Source organism: Branchiostoma floridae, chromosome 14 (genome assembly GCF_000003815.2).
Source record: "Branchiostoma floridae strain S238N-H82 chromosome 14, Bfl_VNyyK, whole genome shotgun sequence".
Lineage (NCBI taxonomy): Eukaryota > Metazoa > Chordata > Leptocardii > Amphioxiformes > Branchiostomatidae > Branchiostoma > Branchiostoma floridae.
Window position 1 is genome coordinate 12,020,397 of NC_049992.1, and position 25,247 is coordinate 12,045,643.

The window sequence follows — 25,247 nt, forward strand, 5'->3', positions numbered from 1 at the left end:
GTTGAGTTTTGACGGGAATAGAAAACCATGGACGCCGTTAAAACAATTCGTCCCAATGCGCACAGACCTCTATAAACCAAACAGCAGTTGAGCAATATTGTAACCATACTTCACCGTTTTGAACATGCTGGTAGTTCGAAGTTCGACAGTACTTAATGGTGATAATAACAGTAATTACCAGAATATGATCCACTCATGTTTTGTCTAGGTACGGCGTGACTGAGACAAACCCGATTCAGCAGTACTGTCAAATAAGAAAAACAAAGACTTTACAATGCAAAATAGAATTAACAGCAAAGGCTATATAATAAAGAGAATCACGTGGGGTACATTGTAATACGTATACATACGTTGACGTACGCGTCTGAAGTTTGCGGCTGGCGCGTGAAATAAATAAACTTACATTGTCCATCTCGTGGCCAGCTTGAAATATACCATACAGTGCATGCATGAGACAAAATGTCAAGTCAAATGATGTACGCAAGGTGCATCTTTGCGACTATGTACAAACTACCGTTAGCTGATTAAATGATAAATCCATGGAAAGGAAGACGATATAAATTCAAGTTCAACCAAGTTTAGAACCTTGATTCAGCCAGGCTTGTGGATTTGTGGAACCAGAACCATTCCTCAGCGATAACCCAGTTGGGCGGTTAGAGGGAAAACAAGCCGAAGAAGAGGCGAGGGCAACATTGGACATGTTATAGTACGTGAGTGAGTGAGTGAGTGAGTGAGTGAGTGATTGAGTGAGTGAGTGAGTGAGTGAGTGAGTGAGTGAATTAGTGATATGAACTTAAGTGGGACCTCTTGTCCCATTTAAATGCCCAGCAAACAGTTATTATCTAACAAATGAGGAATAATTTCGATCTCCTTGACAACAGTAAATCCGCGCAGACTACACCGGTAAAACCGGAATAGCGGGTAAGAAACGCTCGCAGAAAGTGACGCTCACTCTCTCCGGTTTGTGGTGACATTCAGACCAGAGTTCCCAAACCATGGCCGCCAAACAACCCGTCACCATTCTCGTGCCGTTCTGTTACAGGGCTATAGACTACAGCACGACAGAAAACCTGCTCCGTACGTGTGAGGGGATCCCCGTGGGGAAAGTCATCTTCAGCTATCTAGAGGGGGCTGAAAGTCTCTTGGACTACTTCTACCGACTGAAAGACGTGAGTTCCAAGTTGTTTATGAAGTGATGAGTACTCTTCGGCTTTCTATTTACTGTTTGCGCCCCCAGGTCTAGGAAACAAGAATTATGTATCTTTTACTCCTACAGCGGATTTTTGACCACCGTTGTACTTGGGGGTAGCTATAGTGACGTTTCGCCTTGGTGGTGCTATTTGTGAGCTCATGAATGCTAGCTATCAAGTGATCAGGCTGACATGCCATGCGTATTATCTTTAGATTTTGGTCACTTATGTTCACACACAATACCAATCAGTGTAAACGGGAATCTGAACCAAGGTACTTGCCACAACTAGGCCCAGCAAACAGAAATGTTGACATGAGTAGGTGTTTGCTGGTTTCGTATTGTGATGTTGTCTACAAGTAATCATCCATTCTTTTGACAGATAGTTGTCTGACAGGGCACGTACCGGTATCAATCTTATCATTATGCCCTGATTATTTTAAATATGTATGTACTTAAAATATCTTTAAATTTCCTGTAACATAAACTAAAGCTGCGTCATATTTCCAAACCGGGGCTCGGCCGACTGTTTGTGGAAACCGAAAATAGAAATATATAAAAATAAATAAAAAATAATGTGAAATAATATGTAAAAATAATGCCCACGACTATTCTATTTACGTCTTGTGTAGTTTGGTGTTTTATATCATACTTTTCATTTCAGAAAGATGCCCACCACGGGTCCCCGGTTTGGAGACGTGATGTAGGCCTAAACAGGTTATTTCCAGAACTACATACTTCTACTTGAACTCTAATGAAAATTATCACTGTTGTTGTTGTTGTTGTCCACCTAGTTTGTTATCGACAATGACGTGGATGTAGTTCTGGCGCTCTCCGACATTGCCACGCTCGTGCAGTCGGCTCTGGTACGAGAGTTCCCGAGTAGACTCGAAGGGCCGAGTGTGGAGTCGTCGTTCCTCGCCTATCACAAGGTCTACACCAGCCAGTATCTGGACCCGGACACCGATCCTTCTTCTCACGGCGTCTTGGACTTGGACTCAAAGACCCTTCTTAAAGATGCTGATGTTCTATTAAAGAGACTGAAACTTCCTGCATTTGCAAAGGTATAGAAATCTTGGCTTTCTGTTGTCATGATTTTGCGTAAAACAGGTATCGTCAATCCACACCCAAATTTAGATTTCAAGATTTGATTACAAACGGAACGCTAAAATCTTATTTTTCTAATATAAAACTGCAGACATGTACTAGGTGATAATAACGTTTTCTTTGGTCCGTCTCTGTTGCAATGCTGTTTCAGGTTCCTTGTGGAGATGCCTCCCAGGGGGTTTGGAAGATCAGCAGCTCCGGTCAGCTGACTGATGTCCTGGGAGCTGTGGGACAGTTAAACGAAAGGCACTACTCTCAGGTCAGTTGCCAGGACTAAAAACATTTTCCCAGCAAGTACAAAAATTTTAATAGGAGTAACTGTCCATGAAAGATTTTAAGATTGGAATGATACTAGTGCTCTGACCGTCAGCGATCCAGCAAGACACCGTGATGCTGCTTACGTTAACTCGTGACAATGATATCAAACTTCCCAGGAGTGCGGATCGCACATTAGAATTCCGTCATCTGTATATGGAGTGATAAGCTAGCTTCCTAAACTGTCCTGCATTTTATTTGGGGCAACTTTCTTCCAAACATCTATTTGTGATGATGTTTGATAGATATCTTATTGTTCAATGCTTGCTAACTATACCATCATCTCCGACTGTCGCACAGAACGAACACATCAGCAGCGCCACGTTCATGCGTGACTTCCTACAGAAGGTGCTGGATGTGGACCACTACCCAATGGTTCTGAGGGACACCATTATAGTGGAGCCGTACATAGACGCGCCAGCAAAGGTAACTAGTGCATTAAGCCGTACAAATCGCCGTATAAGGACCAGTTAACACGGTCGTCCGACAATGACGTACGCCAAAATCGCCCGTCTTTGACATACGACGCGTTTTTTGCTTCAAATACCAATGACAGACTAGAAGAACTAGTCTAAGTACAACATACTGTTTTGACAAGAAATTCATTCTTTTCTGTAAAGTAATGCATAAATAAGCAAATGGAACCTTATTACTGAGATGCGATTTAGTTCAAGATATCCAAAATCGGACATTTTGATAATGCATGTATATATATGCACATTAGGTGTGTGTGGATGGATGTGTCTACAACAAAGAGATCCTCCACTGGGCCATCTCTGACAGCCTCCACTGGCCGGGACAGGACATCCCCTTCCAGGGAAGCTACATGCCCTCTACCCTCTCAGGTGAGAATCACACGCGCTCTTCTACACATCATCTTCGACTATTAAGAAGTGAAATTATTTTACATATAGGATGTAAAATGTCCACATGTATTGTAAGACTACTATGTTTTATCCTGAATATGTGAAAGGTCTTTTATTAGTCATATTCTGAGATGATCTACAATGGCCGTGCCCTGTTCAGTGATGTATGTACAATGTTATGTCAGGCCAACATGATTCAATATTGACACCTGTTATCCTCCGGATCCTGTTAAGCAGATCTCATTCATTTGTCGACAGGTTATATAGGGATATCGACAGTAGTAGGTAGATTGTTGCTTGTTGTCGTCCACAGATACGATCCAGCGGAGACTGTGGGGCGGTTTTGACAAAGTAGTGGGCAGGATGGTGGACCACGGCTTCAACAACCAGTTCGTACACGTGGAGTATTTCATCCTGGCAGACGGGCAGGTACTCGAGTCTTTGGGAGTTGTAACCGCTTCCCCGTCCCACACGAATAATTCCAGTTACTGAATACATGGACTTTATTCAACTTTGTTGAGTTTTGCATGTGTCTGTCGGATTTTGTAGTCAGCATAACTCAAGAACCTATGGATGGATATTTAGCATGTGGGTAGGTGTTTGAAAGACGAAGGTCAAGGTCAATTTAGGGCCCCTGGTATGTGACCTTGGTACTGGAGCAGAAATTCCGTTTTTTAAAAATCTTTTGACCTGGATGTGCTATGGTCTTGATTTTTTGGTGGCAAATAGCTTGTGACGTAAGGTGTAAGTGATGTATGTTTTACCTACTAGAATACATGTCTAACTCTGTACCAACCTGTACCCACAGATCAAGCTGATCGAGGTGAATGCCCGGATGTCCGGGAATCTGAGCGGCCTGTACGCTGCCTGCCTGTCGGGACCGCCGCCGCTGCAGGCGCTCCTCGGGCTGTGCTGCGGGGTCCGTCCCGCCCTGCCTGCACCCACGGGCCGGGCCGCTCTCAACCTGCCTCTCCAAGTCCACGACAACTACACGGGGAAGGTCCGAGACATGGTCAACCTGTCCGAGGTAGAAATCTTAAAGGGAGACTCTGACGTCAAGATTACTTGGATCATGGCATTCGATGATGAGTTTCTCCCTGGTAAGGTAGAGTTCGCGAAGATTTGGACGTACGGAAAGACGCCTGACGACGCCAAGAAAAAGTGCAGGGAAGTGACACGGCGACTGGTGAAGAAACAAGAGCAGTTGAAATTTAACTTCCACTAGTCTCATAGCTTTTGCAATGTGAAAAATAATTGGATTAAGCGGCTACAACTTAGGGCTGAATTTTAATTTATGACACGAATGCATGTTTATGAACACCCCTTTTAATGAATTCTATCATGATACGAGTATAAATAACTTTAATGCACAACCATTGTACAGGGTACAAATTATGGAATCTACCGGTACATGACTACAGTTCTATAAGGCTAAACAAGAGTTTGTAGTATGGAATTAGTAAGGGCCCATACAGTCATTGGAGGAATTTCTAACGCCTAGACCATCTTTGATATATTTTGCTATGTATGCCATGTAACGTTAGGGTTATCACATGTCATCATGTACTAAATCACGCTCCCAGCAGCCATCCGACTGACCGGCTGACTAGCTGAACTACTGCAGCAGGCAGCGTGAAATCGTGTGACACAGGATAGAATAGTAACGTTACGCATATAGAAAACTGAAAATCGAAGATAACGCTTTGTATGTTTGTGCACTATCTTACACAACTTTTTACAAATGGTGGCTTCATTCTAGCCTCCATAGCAGGTTCTCTATGGCCTTTTTTGGCTCATAGTGCACTTTTGCTGGCCATTTCTTTTTGTACTGGGTCGCTGATTGCTGGCCTTTTCTGACAGCCGGCTGTCATGCATCGATATACACCAAAGACTAAGTTCTTATCTTTCGGTAATGCCACACTGATTGGATATGGATGACATTATCTGGCCACTCCAAAACTAATGCGAGAAAAATTGGGCAAAACGTTGCCTTCATTGTGAGATATATATATATATATATATATAACTGGTCAGGGAGGTTGAACAAATGACTGAACACACAGAGCACGATATACCAATCTGTAGATCATTTAGCTTTATCGTTTCACACTTTGTTTTTTGGAAGACTTCGATCATTGGTATCCATTTTGCGTTATTTTCTTCTAACGTACGGTATATACTAGTATTTGCTAAATGTGCATCTTCTTAATATGAGTTAAAGTAGTTAAACAAACCGGAAACTGAAGTGTATGATAAAGATATTGTTATTGTTAACTGGTGAATATTCATTGTATGGTGCTTCCGGGTTGTTTTCTTTGTTTAACAAAATAGTTAGGAATAAAAGCATTTAGCAGTACCAACAATCGTAATAACCACATACATTCACACAACAATATTCCTTCTTGGCGAAGATAATTATTGGGATTGCATGATATTTGATGGATGCGCAGGGGTTGCAAATAGGAAGTTCAAGTTCGATCATGTCCATCTTAGCGGTGAGTTTTGCAGGGAGCTTCAAAATTGATTGTCAAATTTTCTGCAAGTGCCAGGTTCATGATCTTTTGGAAGTGAATAGGTCTTTGGGCCGTTAATAGGAAGTGGATAGGTCTTTTCTTACGATCTCTTATTCGTTCTTGCAAAAAGGTCACTATAAATAATGTAGAAACACTGCTATACATGCAAGTCATTGGGAGCCACAATATCAACATGGGGACTTATATGCATATGCAAGAGCTGGAGTCACGTGAGGCTTGGCAGGGCTCATGAGCCTCGGTTTCATTCGAGTCCTGAGGGCTGTGGTGGTGAGGCGGAGCTCAGGCGTCTTCCTCGAACGGACGAGAATTTCCCTTCTAATCTCGCTCGTTAGCTGAATATGAGACAGAAGCAGGCTCCTTTAAGGATTGAAGACGACATAGAGAGCGAAGATATCACTATGGCGGCCGCGGCGACGGAGGATTTCCACAGAGAAAGCGGGGTGAGTAGGCGCCTGCAATCCGGACGCGCCCAGACAAAGGGACGTGAGCCTGATTCCGGATATGCATGAGGAGCTCATTTGCATAGAAACATGACGTAGCTTATGCCGCCTGCAGCGACAAATACATCCTTCTGCACCGCCTGTAGCGAAAAATCTTTACATCTGAGCTAGAATAGCTGGCAATGACATGTTTTTGTCTAACCCCGATGTTTGCAATTATTCCATGCCATGCAAAATGTAATTTTAGCCCTGTAAGTCGCACGGATGGAGCTGGCGTGGCGAGGCATGGCGTATGGAGAGGTCTCGTGACCACTGCTGCCTATCTGGGGCACATTTGAATGGCTTTGATATGTGCGTCACGAGTCTACGCCGCTCTCACATAATTTCATGGCTGATGTAGAGTGGCGTGCATAAGGGCGAAGGGAAGTAGAAACGATTTGGCTATGGATTTTTATACAATTTGTTACTGAACTGTCTTATTAATATATTTTAAGTTATTTGGCCAATTTCTACTATTTTCCAACTACCCATGGAGCCTGATAGAGGCTAGGAAAATTTGCATAAATTTTATTGTAAACTGGGTGTTTGATAGGCAGGGAAAAACTGTCAAATAATATTTACTATCCCTTGTAGTGGTTAAAGGTTTTGATGAACAGGAACTTAATTTTCTGCATTACAATAGAGATGAAAACCATGTGTTGAATGCTTGCAGGATGGCCTATGTGGAGACTTCAGTTGCCCCCACTGTGCCTTCAGCGTGGACCAAGACGTCATGCTTAAAGTTCTTAAACACTTCTTCAACTGCACATCGCTTCAGTACATTATTGATCTCAGCGTGGGGAATGCAGCCTCCCTCGGGGCAGCGAAACACTCCGCACCGCGCAGGGCCAGCAAGGCTCCGCAGCCTCACTCAGAACCCGTCCGACACGCAGAACCGCCGACCAAAAGAAGAGCGACAGAGGCACGGGCCACGCCCCCACAGGAGAGTCCAAGAATCGTGACAACTCAAGCACCGACCCTGCTTGCCAGACTGAACGCAGCTCAGAGCAGGACTCAAACTGTAAGCCAAAGAGAGATTCCCCCCGAACCAGAGCACCATACAAGACCTAGACAGGTTGAGACAGTACAGCCAAGGGCACCCGAGACAACAACCACCACCACCACATCGGCAGCTAGTGTAGAATTGCCATCAATCACAACGATAAAGGAGGAACCAGGAGCGGGAGCAGCGTGCATTGTCGAACCTACAGCGCCAACGTTGTTCGACGATCCTATGCACACCCAAAAGGACACAGACTCTGCTATGGGTATGAAAAGAGACACAGACAATGTTGGCAGCATGCTTGATGCCTTGCCAGGTACAAGCTCCAGCGGACTTTTCAGTGAAGACTTGAACTTTGGTGGTGCAGGGCCCAGCTTTGTTCAGTCAGACCCCTCTCAGGAAGACAGCACTTCAGGAAATGGTAAGTCTCACTCGACTTCATTTAATTGTTTTTAAGACATTTTGATATGGAGAGAAAAAAAAGAGGAATGTACACATTTTCTTCTGTACTTGACAACTCTGATTTCTGAGGCTGAATCAGTCTTGTCTCAAAGGCAGAAACTGTCTGTCTGAGAGATCAACTACCCCCATGGGGAACTACACTTTTTATAGTACTGTATAGCGACCTCACTACATGCTTCATGCAGCTACTGTATCATCATACATTTGCAAAATCTGAAATTTTGGGCACTTGAGGAATCTTCACTGTTTTCATATTGTCTGTATGTGGCCAAACATCTATATGCGACCAAACAATGGTACTGGTTGCAACTCAATACTTCAGTATGCTGGCACTTTTTCATGCAAACAATTCAGTCAGTACGCAGGTAATTAAAAGAGTAGTTGAAGCTTTTATGCGCAAAACTTTGATGAAAGACCACCGACTGGATTCTTTAAGTCATTTTCCGTTGCAAGGGTACGCGTGACCTATGAATGCAGCTCTCATAAATAGAAGTTTACTTCTGTCAGACCGTCAGGCAGACGATACAGTATAAGAATCAGGCCGATTTTGCCCTCTGACTTCCTACTGTCTGCTCTGGCTGAAAAATCGCACTCGTCGTTGCAGTGCCCCGCTTCGTCTGGAATGTCCAACCCGGAGGATACCAGGAGTCCTGGGCTCCTGCAGCTTCGAAGAGGACAGCAGGGAAGATGATGGCAGACATGATGGCGGAGTCAGGAACCCGGAAGAAGCGCGGAAACTACGCCACTTACTCTCCCGAAATAAGGGCAAGAATCGCCAAGATGTGCATCGAGATCGGACCCCAGAGGACAGCGGCGTGTATGTCGATAGAACTAGGCCGCCAGCTCAACGAAAGCACAGTCCGGTACATCAAGAACAGTTTCAACCAAGAAGTGAGACGGCTCGGCACCCACAGCGTGGAAAACCTCCCGCGGAGACTGCTTGGTCGTCAGCCCAAGCGTGACAACTTGGATGGAGAGCATGGAGAAGTGGGCTGACCATTATCTGAATACTGTAAATGCAAAAATGTTCACGGTGGTTTTTATGCTAGTGGTTTTTGTGAGGCAGTCTTACCTTGAAATTAAAACCACCGCGAAGATTTTTCCATTACAGTATCTGACTACAGTGTATGGCGCTACTGTGAACTTAAAACCACCGTGACCAATCCATTTCCCGCAAGCGCGAAATTAAATCCCCGCGAACGTAAATGCATGCAGAGCAACATGGATTGGACCAAAACTGTCATGGGCTGTACAACTAGCCCACGTCCTACAATACAAATAGCACCACAGAACTACTACCACATGTACAACTGTACAACTAACTGCAATCATGTGTAATGTTACTGCAGTACAGTACAACTACCACATGTAGTGCAGCACAAACAGCACATATTATATCAATATGCTTGAATGAATGCTTTGATCTCAAATTGTAGCGTGTGAAGTGTGGTAATCACTAGTATGAAGTTGTGAAACTCCAAAGAAAAGTTGCTGAGCCTAAGTATGGGACAGCTTTCAGCATAGTGTAATGTTCAAGATTTTTATCACTTATTAATTTTTTGTGTGGTTAGAAAAAATAGGGTTTCGAAAGGCATTTAGCGTGCATATGATATAATAATTTTTTATATGTTACCTTGATGACATTTGTGTGACTGATAGTTTCAACACGATGAGGTGTTGCCTGTCAGTGTATTGCTGTATGGATTCACCTTGCGTCATGAACACAGGTGCCAAGAAGGGGCATCCTGAAACAAAGACATGGGGAAATAACTGTATGCTAAAGGTGTTAGCAAATACCACAAATCTAAATGCAAACTGCATTGATATTGTCTTGAAGAAGGCATGGTTTTTGAACACGATAGTACATTTCTGTTTTCATACCTATGCTAAAGTGGTATTTAACAGAAAGCACAACATGGCAGTGGATATGAAGCAGGACAGATGACCTTCCTTTAGTTGCTATATCATTGTGTCCCATGCACAGCCACTGATGAGAACTTACAGGGAGCTAGGGGTTCACAACATGGGTCCTGTGACCAAGTGTTGGAGGAATGGCAGTCAGAGACAGACTTCCGAACGTACGCGTATTACAAGCTGGACAACACGAACAGGAAGTTAGACCAGACGCAGTCTTACATCCAGCCAATCAGCTTAGGTCTAGGGGTTCAGAACCCCAGCAGTGATGGCACACCCAGTCAGCTGACCCCTCCCGCTGTGCCCCCCTCCCCAAGGTTCAAAACTTACAACAAACCCACTCATGATACCATCCTCATTGGAGACCCAACCTCCAGCAAAACATACCCTGTGAATGTCACTGACTATATGATATCCCTTGCAAAGGCTACATCAGGCAGAGTATTCCTGCTGAAGATGATGCATTTGGTATATTCTGACCAAGAATTGAGAGAAAGTAATTTCCATGGTGGTTCAGTGTTCAGCAAGGGAGTTAAGACATACAAACAGCCCCTGTCAAAAGACAAGATGAATGCAATCATATACCAGACCAAAATGGAGTTTGAGGGGTTTGAGGTTTTGCAGGGCGAAGTGGATGCGATCAATGGCAAGTGCAGACAGAAGCGTTCAACCTTCAAGAAGTAGATTTCTCTAAAGTTCTGTTTCATGGTATACAGCTGAAGTTTTAGTAGCTTTAGTTGATAAGATGCAACTTATTGTATTACTGAGACTCACTGAATATTGTAAGAAAAAGTAAGTAATAGATCAACATAAGCAGTAGAGTCTAGCTGTTTGTACTTTTATTTATGTATTCAGTATAACTATTGGCAAATGTGAACAGTGTTAAGATTTTTGTAGGTCAGTACAGGCTTGCCTAGATATATGCCCTTAAGGGTTGTTACCTGGCTAGACCAGTTTCACTGGAGAAGCTTTATTTGTCTGAAGTTATTAGCATAACTGTAAAAAGAAAAGCAGCATTACCTTTAGGTACTAGAGATATAACTTATACATGTACAAGACATTATTGTTTGTTTATTGTAGAGATTTGTTGGTTCTTGTGTTTGTAGTTAAGATTATTATGAATAAAGATATTTTTAAGATCATTCAGGAATCTTTCATTTTAAGTCAATTAGCATTATTTTCTTCTGCAGCACACCTAGAACATCCTTGAACATGTATTAAAAAGCTAGAAAAGATGAGTTTCAGATATCAAACAAAAGTGTTGACCACAACTGACATAACCCTACACGCTTCTGTAGATCATTTTGGGTGTAAACCATTTACTTACCTTCTGAATTTTTGTGAGTTATTGCTTTTCTTGTGGACTGAAGTACGCAAATTTGGTTGAAAAATTATAATCTTGACAAGTTGCAGAGTGAATAATCTTGCAATTCTAGTAAAACATTGTCCAAAATCATGTCATATTGATCATAACTACAAGCTATTTGTGAGAGTAGGTTTAAGTCAGTTGTGATTGACAGCTGTCATATCGTTCTAAATACAAGTATTCTTGACAACTATTTAAAAAAAGTAGCTTGGAAGCCATGGATGCTGCGTAATGCCACAGCTGTCAAACCCAGCCAACTTCAGCCGCTTTCCGTTCGCTTTGGGAGCCCACGCCAACCAAGTTCCTTCTTGTCTCATCAGCAGACAATGCTCGACTGGACCCAACCTCTTCTAAACAGGTGCAGGGAAGGCCGGTCAGCATAAAGGGGTCCCCCATTGGAGGAGTACTGGATAGCAGGAGGCACCATTTACAGCTGCATATGGACAAGGGAGGGCTGCCCAATCTGTTTAACGTCCTTCCCGAGAGTGGGACAGAACACATTCCCATGAAAATCCCTGGCCGAGAGAAGGTGTGCAAGTGGTGCAGCCTGCAGAAGAAGAAGCAGGCAGTCCGGGGAAGAACGAGCGAGACGACCTTCGCGTGTTCCGTGTGCCATGTAAGACTGCACCCCAAGATGTGCTTCGACTCGTACCACCAGTGGGCAATGGCTCAGCGTGCGGACAGGGGGTTGAGGACGACTGGAGAAAGGGGATTAGCCAGCGGCCATCTGGGTGAAAACATGAGCTCTGACGAAGAAGAGTCCCCCAATAGGATGTATGTTGAAACAGAAGTAAGTGCTGTTTTTTCTTTTTTTTGTAGCAAGACAATGTTATTATGACCATAGAATTAGAAGAGGTTTGGAAATGGAAAAAAATTGCATATTCTCAGCTTTAACAGTTTCATTGGTAATACTATAGCAAAATACAACAGTTTCTCCACTAGATCTAATTGTAATACATGTAAATGAAATACAGATAAACCAAGTAAAGCTTTAGGTAATCAAGGCTGATGATTGCAAAAAGCTGATACAAATGTTCATTTCTTTTTGTCTTCAACAGCGTGTGATGTTTGTCTTCCAGGTGTTGGGAGAGGTGGCGTTGGCTGGGAGCAATATCCTGAGTCCTTTGATCAGCCCTAACCAAGCAGATAGTACATCTTTGGAAGGATTCAGCTCCGGAGAGCAGGGTTCTAAAGTCATGATGTGGCATGTGTCAAATCAGGACTGATATTCTCTTTTCAATCTGGCTCATGTTTGCTTTGGTTTTGCAAAGATGTGAGGAAACTATTGACTATGTGTACAAAAGAATTTCTATCTTGAATGAGAAGAGAATCTTGCTAGTTGAAACATTAAGATACAACTATTAAAGAAAAGAAAATATTTTCAGAGAAAACAAGTCTGAACGATAGGAACTGATATTTGATCTTGTGAATTCCTCTCTACGTAACAAGATTATATTGGTGAGAAAACACCATGAAAGAAAAGCATGCTTTATGACTATATGTGTGGTAATTAAAATTTTATGCGGAACAAATAGTCTGCTTTATTCTGGACAAATGTATTGCTCTATCAGTGCCTCATTGTGTATGATGTCCATATCTTCATTTGTTAAACATATGATACTGTATAATAAATGCTGTAAAAGCTTATATTATAACAGTGTTTAAGTCTATGACTTGTTCTCATTGCAACTGGTTATGGCTGGGTATATTTGGACTGGACAGAGCCCTACTTCTAAAATTAATTGCTTGCCAAAAAGGCCAATATAGCTGCAAGTCAAATTGTATGTCAGTAGATTATCAATGCTGAACTTTGAGACATGGTAACCATGAGCAGATATTAAGATTGTTTTGTGCTCTCTGAATGGGTGAGTTAAGCTTCTATGTAAGTCCTTTCTTGAACTATACTCAAGAAAATTTTAGATTTAAATTGTAATTGTATTCAGATTTAGTTCAAAAACAAACAAAATATGTTGTAAACTAATTAGTCATTTGGCTCATTAAGCAAGGGTCAATGTTGATAACGATATTCTGCATCTAGTTTTACAAGGAAAAATGGTGTTACCCTCCTTCTCGCTACTACCAAATATTTTTTAGTTTTAAGTAATGTATCAAAGATTGCATATACATTTGTAAAAGATGTGCCATGTTGGACTGTTGGAATAAACTGTATCTGAGTGTTACTGACTGTGTGGTGTTTTTTATGTCTATTTCTGGCCAACTAGTCAGGAACACAAGATCATACATGTAGCTATCCTCCTGTTTTATGCCTTAGGTTCAATGAAGAGTGGTGAAATGGTCACATTTATCAAAATGTGTTGCTGATAATGTACTCCGCTTGCTAATATGGTTAGACTGACATCATACATCTTAGTCTGTTGATATTCATCTGTGCATTTTTTAATAAACCTTACCCACACATCTCTACAAGTCACTCACAGTTGGATAGAATCTTGGTATGTAGTACTCTGATAGATTGGAGACAGCATGCGTTCAACTGTAAAGATATCGTGTGAAAAACGGGTTCATCTTCGGTTTTGTTCCAGACGGGGAGACGGGCATTGTTTCACCACCAGACTTTGGCTTGGAACAGTTTCAGTCGGTCGGTGCAGGGCAGGTGAGTGATACAGATGGGACAGCGTCATGGTAAGGTGTAGGATGGGAATGATGATGATAATATGTAATACGCAATGGCAAGTGCATGGGGTTAAATGAAATTTGTATCCAGGGCAAGTGAGTGAAAATGCTAATTGTTAGATCTGCGTGACTAAATTTTCAGTTTTTGATATCTTTTCATTTCCTAAACTGTAAGGAAACCATGTTTCTGTCCTCCATTCCAAGACTGTTCTCCTGGGGTTTTCTCCACAGAGTTTACCCATCACCAGTACAGGCCCCAGGCTGATGGACACAGTCTCCCTGGAGGAGGACAGAACCATATCCATCAGACAGTCCGTCACAGGAAGCAATCGGTTGCCAGGCGTCCGGCCCGCACCCTCAGCAACAGTCAGCAAACCTGGGCCGGAGATAGAGATTGTTTCAGTGAAGTCCCCGGCGACTTCCAGAATAAGCACGGGCGCTCCCGGCGTTCGAACGACGATGCAGAGCAGTCCGCAGCATCTCGCCCAGGGACAGGTGAACGCTGGGATGGGTCAGCAGAATCCACAGCCCAGGATAATCAACACGGTCTCCCTCAGCAGACCACAAGTTGGTGCAGCAGGGCAGGACAGGCCCACCTCCAGAGTAGCATTCCCCTCAACATCACAGCAGACACAGCAGCCCAGACCAGTGGCCTGCTTCAAAGCACCGGTAAGAGGCAGTGTGTAGTCTTTATATGTTGAAACAAATACATAGATTTTCTTGGTTTGTGTTCATGCACGGGAATGGCAGTATTGGAAGTCCTGACTTCCATGTGCATATTAGTACTGTGATTGCTTTCCTTGGTAGTAACTTACTAGCAAAGGTATGCCAAAGAAGAAGTGTTTATTCTCAGACTCTGAATAAGAATATGATGGTGTCTTCTTCTATGTAGTTCCTTATGCTTAGATGTCTAGGAGACTAATGTCAGATGTGTGAAGAGATGCCTTAATGTGTTTTGCAGATGAGAGAACTCCCGACACCACTACCCCTTCCTGACTTCGCTAACTCAGAAGACACCCAGTTGAGACACGCAGCACGAAGTGGAAATCTCCACATGTACAGAACTCACATAGTCCGGGAGTGTGCCAAATTCTACTCGCGTATGAAACCTAACTTGTCAAGGCAAGATTATGCCAGAATAGGAGAGGCCATGACAACAGCGTATCCGTGGTTACAAGGCAAAGGAGCAACCCCATGGGTAAGTGTAGCAAGGATTTATTTGCAAGTGGCTGGAACCTCTTTGGAAAGCCAGAGTTAAAAAAAAAACAACTAAAGTTTACAAGAATAACATTTTGGTTATCCAGCAAATGATTTTGTTTTTAAAAGCCAAAGTAGGTTTTGTGATTGTATGCATTGTGACAACGTGTAATTTAACGGCTAGCAATGTTGGTAAAGTAGCCAATGTGATATACTTTTGATTTGAAATTAAACGAACTGCCAACTTTTTATATGCCAGATTTGAGTGGCCCTCATATTCATGCTCGCTTTCCAATGATGCTTCAGCCATGTCCCATTTATGCACCTATCAATGTGAACCCTGAGGGAGCAGTACAAACACACTGCGCTGCAAAAATCCACAGTGTCACTATGACAGTGTGTGACAAGAAGGAATTTTCTTTTGACATTTGGCCAGGGTTCATTACAAAGTGCCGTTTCGCAGATTAAGCGTAGAAACGTTGAAACTCTGTTTTTGACGGATGGGTGTTTGTGTCTGTTTCTATAACTTCTTGTCTGGGCATAACACAATTTGACAAAAAACAGTCACTATTTTGCTATGTGACAAGGATCATGTTTACTATTCCTGCTTTTATTTTAGGTTGAATTTGACAAAAAGAAATATTGATAAAGCCTTTGTTACCTATGGTATCATTTTCTACAAACTAAAATTCTTAGTAATAAAAACTACAAAAATGCAAGTCATGTTTGGTATGCTCAGACAATGGAGCCCATCAAATGGATGGCTAGTATGTTGAATGCAAGCAAAGAGGACACCAATACATGAATGTGTAGGAGAGAAAAGGACGGCCACAAAGGTAAGGTTAATATGGAAGATGGAAAAAAAAATGTTGGCAAGAGTGACCATTGAGTTCGTACAGAAATGTTTGAATGACTGTTATAGAGCTTATGATAAGCATAATACATGGGAAAAGGTTTTGTCTGTTCCTATCCTTGGGAAGTGAAGCTGTTCTTATCATAACAGTGCAAAATTTTCCATCATACTGCCATAGGCAGAAAGGTGATAGTTTCTTACCATTTGTGTCAAAGGTACCTGAATACTGTGGATTAGTGTGGAAGCGGTTATACACATAATAGAAATGGTTCGAGAAACAAACAAGACTATCTATCAATTCTTCCTCAGGGTTTATTCTGAGGGGGAACTGTGTTATATCTGTGTTAGTAGGGAGTTTGTCAGTCTGAGGAATACTCAAGTGGTTCTATCTCAAGTTTGACTTGTTTTGAGAATCTACAGTCTTAGTTGTACATCACAATGGTATATTCTTGGCTGATACAATTGGGGTCTAACGGATGAAATGGTCTCACCCTGTAGTGATCTATACATGACCAACTTGAGGCAGCATGATAGGATTGTTGAAGATCTATGACCACTAGACCATTTTAGTCTGGAGCTAACACATATAGATCAAAGCAGTACTAGTGCCTGACCCTATAAAGTGTTACACTTAGAGTTAGAGCCAGTTTTGATTAGAAAAATACTCAAGATCCATTAGCTAATCTTATAATTTGCGTAGTGTCTGGCAGACTTTGCATTTTTATGACCAGTTTCTAGCTCTTGAGTGTAGATATTGAAGTCATGAAACATCCCTGTTTCACACACCAAATTGCAGGTAGTTCCAATGATACCAGTGTGAACATCCTGATGGAATAGCTTGTAATTCTCTGCTGTCTTCGGTTCCTTTCAGAGCAAATTCACTTTCCAATTGAGCCAGTCCATCCGGAACTGGAGGCGGAAAAGCAGATCAGGGTTTCCAAATCGCTGGAGTTTCTGGCAGAAGTTAGCTCACAGATCTGGTGAAAAACAGCCAAGACATTCAGCCTCTTAAAAGATCAGATACAAATGAAACCCAAACTGATAGGTCCATTATGTTTAGTTGATGTTGTCAATTTCAGACTAGTTGATGCCGTGTCCCACATAGGAACAAAGAAATGGTGGCTTTATTTAATGATTCAGGCCATCTGCCCATTACTGCATTAGAACATTTATCAAATGTATAGCGAAAGTAGATGACGAATATGTATAGAGAATTGTATTCAGCTCATAAACGGAGGCATGTCTGCTGATTTTGTTGAAATACAAAAACGTCAGTATTTAGGGAATCAAATCATATTTGCTAATGGGAAACCTTATGTGGCCAGTATGAAATTTTTTGAAGTTGTCAGTTACTGGAGTTGTATTAAAAGTTTGTATTTGACCAACCTGCTCTTAGAAAATTTCCTTGTTATTCTTTAGAGTTGGTTTTAGTACCCCTGATATTGGATGCAAATTAATCTATTCTCTCAGGATCCAATATATGATGCTTTCCACCCCTTCCAATAAAGTACATGTTGTGAAAATATTGTCTGTAGAATTCTGAGAAAGTCTTTCTGATTCCCGTTCCAGAGTGAATTCCTGACTGTTGTTAGTCAGCGTGTCCGCAACATGAGGAAGAGGAACTTGATTCCGTACGTGACTTAAGGGCACAGTTCCTTCTGCTAAACATAGCCCGGTGTTTCTAGATGAACTGGAAGAAAGACTTAAGTTTGTTACAAAATTAGACAGGTCAGTTAACTTAAGACTTTCATGATCTCCTTTCCAGAGCTTTTTAATGACTGATATTAGCCAACGAATCCGAAACTTGAGGAAAGAAATAAGGAGAAAGGGCCAGGATGGAGGAGGCAGTCTGTTGGAGTCGCTCTCAGGATAATGGATAACCTTGCAAGACTCCAGTCAAGATAGTTTAAGCACTCAGGGTTGAAGGGCTAGTTTCTAGTCTCATCTGAATGAACTCTGTGGTTAGTTGATAAAGATATCCTCCATCTAGAGTAGCAAGAAATATGTGTTGCTGACAGCAACAAGGGCCATTTAAGTAGATGATTTAAGCAGGTGCAATAATTTGAAACAAAGGAAACAAAAAATGATCAGTGTAATTTTCAGTATATTAGCGTTGATCTGTTACTACTTTAAACTTATCAACAATTTTTGTATATTCTGACACATTTTAACATTTCTTAAATCTGGGCTTTTTGTAATAGCTTGTCTTTGAATAAATGTAAATGCAGGAAATATAAACCCCTGAAGTTGTCTTAATTTGCATCCACAGGCCTTATTTACGAGGACACTGAGTCAGTCCATCAGAGATAGCCGTTACAGATTGAGTAAGAAATTTCGCAAGTTCCCGTAGGCTAAAGACAAAGTAAGTGTGCTTGGCAAATAGTAAAACTTTTAAGCATTGAGGTCACACTTCACTTCTGCATCTTCTGTTAGTGGATACACTTATTACACTATTTGCTAAATAAAGGTAGAACAAATGATATGTGCTGGCTGATGGGTTGGTATTGATAGGTGCATCGTTCTTTCATATGGTTTCAGAGAAGTTTCACAAACCAGGTCAGCAAACGCATCAGGCAGAAGAAGTGGAGGCAAAAGAAAGAGCCTGGGATTGACACCATTATGAAACTATCAGCAAAAATCTGGAAATTTGTTACTGTCCTGTTGACTTCTAAAGTTCAATCAACCAAGTGGTCAGAAATTCCTGCAAGCAATATATGTTTGACTTAATATACATTAGACACCATAAGGGACCAGTTAAATTTTTAGAATTATAAAAAAAGCTCCAGCTTTTAATATGCAAGACTTTTTCCTTCAAATTTTGTCCTTATTACATCTGTTACAGGATTTTGTCAAGAACTTGTCCAAGAATGTGAGCCAAAGAAGGTGGAGAGCAAAGAAAAAGTTTGGTATAAATGTTACAAAGAACAGACTTTTCAAGTTCTGAAATTGATAGACTTTTCTAGGGCTTAATGTCCTTGAAGTTTTGTATTGTCTGGTCAGATATCAGGTCATGCTGTCATTATTGATATAAAATTGTAACTGGATGAGTCAGTTGGCATTTTCTGTTGGTTTGTCATATTTCACCATTATTTTAATGTAATGCTACAATACACAACTGTGTAAGATGGAACAGCGTACTTTTTGTATACTTACAAAAAATGTAAATCCCATCCATAGTATTGATGACATTGGTAGGTGCATCAATGACTGATTCAGATTGTTCTAGTATGTATTATTTTTTAGCCATAAAAGACTTACTCAAAATTATCAATACAAAAAGTAGGCAGCTTCTGTTTATTATTATTATTATTACTACTACTACAGTTTATTATTTGCATATGTTGCAGCGGGATTTTGTTCTGAAGCTGAGCCAAACCATCAGATTCAGACGATGGAGTGACAAATACAAACCCTCCAGAAAGAAAAGATTTTAAGTTCATTTTAAGTTGCCTCAGTACAGAATACAACACATATTCCTATATTTGTGTGTCTGTGTTTTTTGCCTGTTAGTTTGGTGCAGAGCTACAGAAAGATTGACACTTTGTGCTAAAATGAAATCATGGTCCGACAACCTTGCTTTCCAAAAATAAGTCAGTTAATGAACCTTTCTTTTTCCAGAGTTCCTTTACACGAAAACTGACCAAATCCCTGCAGCGCAGGAGGTACTACCTAAAGCACAACCGCTAGGAGTGGGGCTACTGAGAGAACTAATAGATCTATCCTGTATAGAGTTGACATTGATAGGTGCATCAGACTAAGACTTGTCAGTTTCCGTTCTCATGTCATTAGACAGTCAGTTAATCAGTTGCCAGCGTTGTGTTCAATGGTTTCTAATCAATATTATATGATAGAAGGGTATAGAATCACGAAAAAGTGTGTTCTATGTTTAGCAAATGAATAATCTGTTCTTCAACTGAATATTGACGGGTGCATCAGCATCTGTCTAATTCTTAATTCATGTTTTTCTTTGAAGATTTCAAATTTTTTTGTTCTCATTTTCTTTCAGAGTGCCTTCACACTGAAAATGAGCAAAAGCATTCGTCGTAAACGCTACCATTTGAAACACAATAAATAAACGTGTTATTAACAGTGCGGCCTATTGTCTGGGTAGGACTTAATTGCAATATCAATGTCAAAACTGTTATGGAGGCACTTGTATGTCTGCAGTTCAGGTCTGAGACTTAAGTGGTCAAGTTTCATTTGACATTTTCTCGTCATTTCAGAGTAAGTTCTCGTTTGTACTGAGCAGACGTATGCGGTATGTACGGAAACTAGTGCGAGAAAGTCGACAACAACATCATGTAGCAAGGGAAGAGGAAACATGATATAACAAGAGTCCGAAATTGTTGCGTACGTTGTTGTGTAATGTGTATAATACTCCCCAACCTATGTTTACGAGATAAACCTAATATAAGCATATTATTGGTAAGGAGGAAAATTTACAATTTATTACCTAGTAAGGGTATAACATTTCGGTAGCATATATGTATTTTATAAGTCTGTTATATTATTTGTTAGGCTTAAAGGAACTTCCCTTCTCCCCCTCAGCTAACATTGGTAGGTGCACTTAAGTAGAAAATAGAGGCAATAATAGTAAATAATTGTATTTTTCCATTCCTTTCAATGACCTTCAAAGAATCTATTAAATGCTTCAACCAAAGGTTGATTTGACATTGTATTTTTTGCAGAGTCAGTTCTCAAGGAGATTGACTAAGACTTTACAAAACAGACGGTACTACGAGAAACACTGTGTAAACCCAAAAGGCAGTTAGTAGTGAATGGAGGTAGTAGACATGGTTTAGATTTTAGTTTGGAAGCATTGATGGGTGTATCAGTAGCAGGTGTTCATAGTTTTCTTTGAGTGGTGGAGTAAACAGCACAACTCCTACTATTGCCAATGTCAATAGAACGTTCTGTTGTCATTAAAAACCTTGTGGTATACGTCTAAGTATGTTTCAACCAAGGGTTCATTTGACATTCATATTTTTGCAGAATCACTTCACAAGGAGTTTGTCTAGGGCATTGGCAAACAGCCGATACTACAAGAAACGGTTTATTGACCCCAAAGGTAGTTAGTGGCTGGAGGTAGCAGACATGGTTCAAATGTCCATTTGGAAGCATAGATATGTGCATCAGCAGTAGCAGCCTTGTATCAAGTGTTAAATCATTTCTTTGGGTGGGGGAAGGCAGCACAACTTGTAGTGCACCTAGCAAGATCAACGTTCTGTTGTCATTTAAAGTGTGGCATGTGTTTCAACCAAAGGTTCATTTTGACCTCTGTATTTTTGCAGACTCAGTTCACTGGAAGGTTGTCTAAGACATTGGCAAACAGCCGGTACTACAAGAAACATGGTAAAAGTCCCAAAGGGAGTTAGTGGCTAAAAGTGGTAAAATCTCAGTGTGGAAGCATTGATAGGTGCAACAATAGGTTTCTTTTAGTTGTGGAAAAGACAGCAGAACTTCTTATGTATAATCTCCATTTTCTGTTGCAGAGCATGTTCACAAAAAGGTTAAGCAAGTGTTTGAAAAATAAACGGTATCGAGAAAGGTACCAAGAGAGATGAAGTCAGGGGTGTTGAAGAGGTAATTATACCTTGCCTTGGGCCACTTGAGATTCAAAGGTAATTATTTTGCAAATGCCAAAAAAAAAACTTTTACACTTTGCTAACTGGCATTACTTACAGCTTTATGTGGCATTATAGAAAATAAACAAACAGGTACAATTGGCTTGACATTGATTGGTGCATCTACAAGGGGAGATATTTCCATATTGTTTTGTTTCAACTCAAAGAAAGATAAAAACATTTTACATACATGTACACAGTTGCTGCAGCTTTCAGTAACCAGTAGTTTGAAAGGCTAATGTTCTCTGTGGTCCCTTTCCAGAGCAAGTTTTCCGCCCAAGTAAGCATGTTTCTCCGTCGCAAACGGTACAAGACCAGGAAAGATGGTAAAGACATCCCCTGGCGCTGTGAAAGGAAAAGAATGTCATTTGGTGGGTTGTCATGATAGGTGCATTGAGGGCACAGCAAACGGTTTTTGATGATGAAGATTGTAGTTTTGTTATATTGATTCAGCTCTTTTCTTTGTCCCTTTCCAGAGCAAGTTTACACAGCAATTAAGTAAGTGCATCCGGTGGAAAAGATATGTGACAAAGAAGTATAAACCATAAGCACAGGACCTCACAACAATGGTTGAGATACCCCTCAATGGTTATATTGATAGGTGCATTAATCTACCCAGTTTTGGACATCTAAGTTCTATGCATAGCTATGACAATTTTTTCATCTTGTATATTTTTCAGAGGCAATTCATAAAAAAAGTTAGCCAAAAAATTAGGATGACCAGGTGGCGGGAGAAATTTAGTGACAAGTAAGCACTCCTCTGTGGCAGTAAGTACCAGACTAGGATATTGCCTGATTCTGTGAAAGGGATATGACATTGTATGGGATACAACATTAAATACATTTGCAAGAGTTCCCTTTTGACCATCCTCAGTAGCATTGGTAGGTGCATTCCTTGAGAGATTTTGCTTCTTTGTTTGGTTTTTAAAACTAAAAGCATTTCATATGTCTCCAAACGTAACTACTGGCTTAATTTCCTTGTTTCCTCCTTCCTTCCACATTAGCTGATATTACTTCACACACTTGCAATCGTTGCATTACAGTTGTGTTGATTCATTTCCCATTGAAGACATATAAAATAGATCTAAATGGTTGTCATTGCAGCAGTTTGGGGTTTGTCTGTATCTTTTGTAGATGTCCAAGTGCAAACCCTGCTCTTATGGATAGGCCCAATAGCTAGTCCACCTCTCAGAGTACCAGTTGTGTAGTCGGTGTTGTGTCTGTCTTTCAGCGCCACTTTGTGCAGCGGATGAGTCAGAGCATCCGACACAGGCGACACCACATCAGACACGGGGGCAGACGAAAGTCAGTGGGGCCCAAAAATGTTTAAAGGAAAACTCCAGGAGAGCATGTATATCATGCATGTTACTGACTGGTCTGACTACATAGCACATCTTGACTTGCTAAATTATGAAAACATGGTTCAGTTTGCCGTCATACAGATCGTGAATTTTGCCCATGGTTTGAACATTGACAGGTGCATTTAAAACCCAAGCATTATTGCCAAAGTGTCAACCTGCTTTGCAGCTAATAGATATTGTACGGTCATTTTGACCAAAACAGATTGTTACAGACGCCTAAAATATTAGAAAACACTCAGGAAGACCATAGCTGAGGTGGAACATAATGTGAAAGTTCTTAACATGGGATGTCACAGTTGGCAGTGGGTAATAGTATCTTACCAACGTTCTGCTGATGTTAAATTTCAGGGCGAGTTCAACATACAACTGAGTAACAGGCTGTGTCATTTGCGGAGAACAGACAGGGGAAAGGACCAAGGACATAAATAACAAAACTATAGACCTGGCCAAATCTTCTATGGTCAACTTTAGGGATCATGTTGGTCAACACTGCCTCTCTTGTCCACCTACATGTATGAAATGAAATAAGCTGGCTAGGCAACCTAGTTGATGTTTCATTTTTGAATACCTTACCTCAGCTAAACCATTGATAGGTGCATCCAAGTTAATTCAGTTATTCTCCTCCTGTCCATTATATGTAGTATCCTGAAGATTTGATTTTGAATGTTCCAAAGTACATCATTTGTAAACTCTTGCTTTCAGAGCTTATTTATGAAGCAAGTAAGCAACAGGATTTGTCACAACCGATGGGTGGTCAGAAACAAGAGGCCGGCTCGGATTGTTGTACCGCAGTGATGAACACTTCTTTGCTCAAATAGAGTCGGAAAAAGGGCTGATATTAGACTGAAAATATGACAGGGTTGGCTTCTGCACAGCATGATCATGCTCAGTGCTTGTCGTGTTGGTTTGTTGAGAGGATTCTGGCTTGGCTTTTTTTGTTATAAGGCTCTCATCACTTGAAAACCCTGACTCATTTTGTTTGGCCCATGTAGAGCAAATTCCAGAAACAAGTGAGCAACCGCATCTTCCACGAGCGACGTAAACAAAGGGGAAGGAAAGGAGATCTTGACTGGTACAGCCAATAGTAGCTGACAGGACCATCTTGTTCTTAGTGTTAACATTGATAGGTGCATCTGTAAGAAGTCATTATGGCAGTCATATGTACATGAACTTCTGAAAATGTGAATATTTAAATAAAACTTGAGTTAATGAATTCTTATGGTTTGCTTTGCAGAAGGCATTCACATCTCAGCTTAGCAAGCGGTGTTGTAACATCAGATTCCAGTCAAAACTTAGAGCTAAAAAGTCTTGGCAGTAGCTCTAGTTTGAAACAGGAGTCACGAGTGTTGTCGCTTTTCCTGAGAGGTTTAGCATTGATAGGTGCATTATAGTATGCAGTGCCCTTAACTAACTATGTAAATGACAGTCTATTGACTGACATAGCATCTGCCTTGTCTCCAACTTTTCTGACGTGTACGTTTCAGGATCGATTCCGTAACCAACTACGACAAAGGATCAGACATAACCGGTGGTTGTTAAAGAAGAAAAGACTTGTTTGCCACTCTTAATCTTACCAATGACTCACTACTACTACTACTTAACATAGCAGAGTCCTTGTCCTTAACTCTTGTAACAACAACATTTATGTAAGTTCCTTGCATAGTTGCTCAGCATGTAGTGGTGACATTGATAGGTGCATTCAAAAGTTCCCTCTGTCAAATTCAAATTTCCGATTCTGTGGTGTAAAACTAACGATTTATAGTTTAGTATGACTCAAGTAAGCTTGGTTGGTATTTGACTGTATGAATCTTGATTTCCAGAGTGGCTTTACCAAACAGGTTAGCCTCAGGTTGTGCCATGAGAGGTGGTACTATGGCAAGAGGAGGAATAGGCAAAAAGCACAAGAGTGGCCAATGTAGGAGGAAAGTGCATACCCCTTGTTTCATGCATTAGTTATCACATCGATAGGTGCATCAAACTCTTATGGTACATTAAGATCTCGGTTAAATTTTGCAAATAAATTGAATCTGCTGTCTGCAACATTTTACATAGCAAGATCTTTTTTTATTGTTTCAGGAAAGATTTTTAAAGCAGTTAAGGGATAGGATCAATCATGTGACCTGGATTTTAAAGAAAAGAAGGCTGAGACAATCCCTGGTGTTACAGCACTGAGCTATAAACAGTTCCACACCTGCCTGATAAAACTTCAGCCTACACTCTACACTAAAGGGCTGGTATGCTTGTCCTGTTCAGCAGTGCATTGATAGGTGCAAGGGAATCAACAATACTGCTATAATCAAAAGGCACATGGAGTTAAACATAGAATATTAAGCAAGGTTGGCA

At 41.0% G+C, this 25,247-nt stretch overlaps 2 protein-coding genes across 51 annotated transcripts in view; both read left to right on the forward strand.

Moving 5' to 3' along the window:
* Positions 1 to 909: 909 nt before the first annotated feature.
* Positions 910 to 5,833, forward strand: LOC118430342. Its single transcript, XM_035841176.1, has 7 exons — positions 910 to 1,169; positions 1,984 to 2,253; positions 2,448 to 2,555; positions 2,912 to 3,037; positions 3,336 to 3,456; positions 3,791 to 3,906; positions 4,286 to 5,833. The coding sequence occupies exons 1-7, from the start codon at positions 996 to 998 to the stop codon at positions 4,700 to 4,702; spliced, it is 1,332 nt and encodes a 443-aa protein (XP_035697069.1). The 5' UTR covers positions 910 to 995; the 3' UTR covers positions 4,703 to 5,833.
* Positions 5,834 to 6,216: 383 nt separating this feature from the next.
* LOC118430328 (protein suppressor of hairy wing-like) overlaps positions 6,217 to 25,247 on the forward strand; it is a 47,914-nt gene continuing 28,883 nt past the window's right edge. For 15 of the 50 annotated variants that reach the window (XM_035841103.1, XM_035841110.1, XM_035841125.1 and 12 more), the window contains exons 1-5: positions 6,223 to 6,451; positions 7,164 to 7,914; positions 13,779 to 13,849; positions 14,101 to 14,538; positions 14,831 to 15,067. In XM_035841103.1, coding sequence (XP_035696996.1) covers positions 6,350 to 6,451; positions 7,164 to 7,914; positions 13,779 to 13,849; positions 14,101 to 14,538; positions 14,831 to 15,067 — 1,599 coding nt within the window. In that variant the 5' untranslated portion in view covers positions 6,223 to 6,349. The other 35 variants (XM_035841148.1, XM_035841147.1, XM_035841155.1 and 32 more) reach the window with 33 other exon arrangements.

What these genes read in the sequence shown, in the direction of transcription:
- LOC118430342 (XM_035841176.1), top strand. Translation starts at nt 996, where the DNA reads ATGGCCGCCAAACAACCCGTCACCATTCTCGTGCCGTTCTGTTACAGG. An exon ending in ACATAGACGCGCCAGCAAAG is followed by an intron (nt 3,038 to 3,335) that starts GTAACTAGTGCA and finishes TATGCACATTAG; the next exon opens with GTGTGTGTGGATGGATGTGT. An exon ending in CATGCCCTCTACCCTCTCAG is followed by an intron (nt 3,457 to 3,790) that starts GTGAGAATCACA and finishes TGTCGTCCACAG; the next exon opens with ATACGATCCAGCGGAGACTG.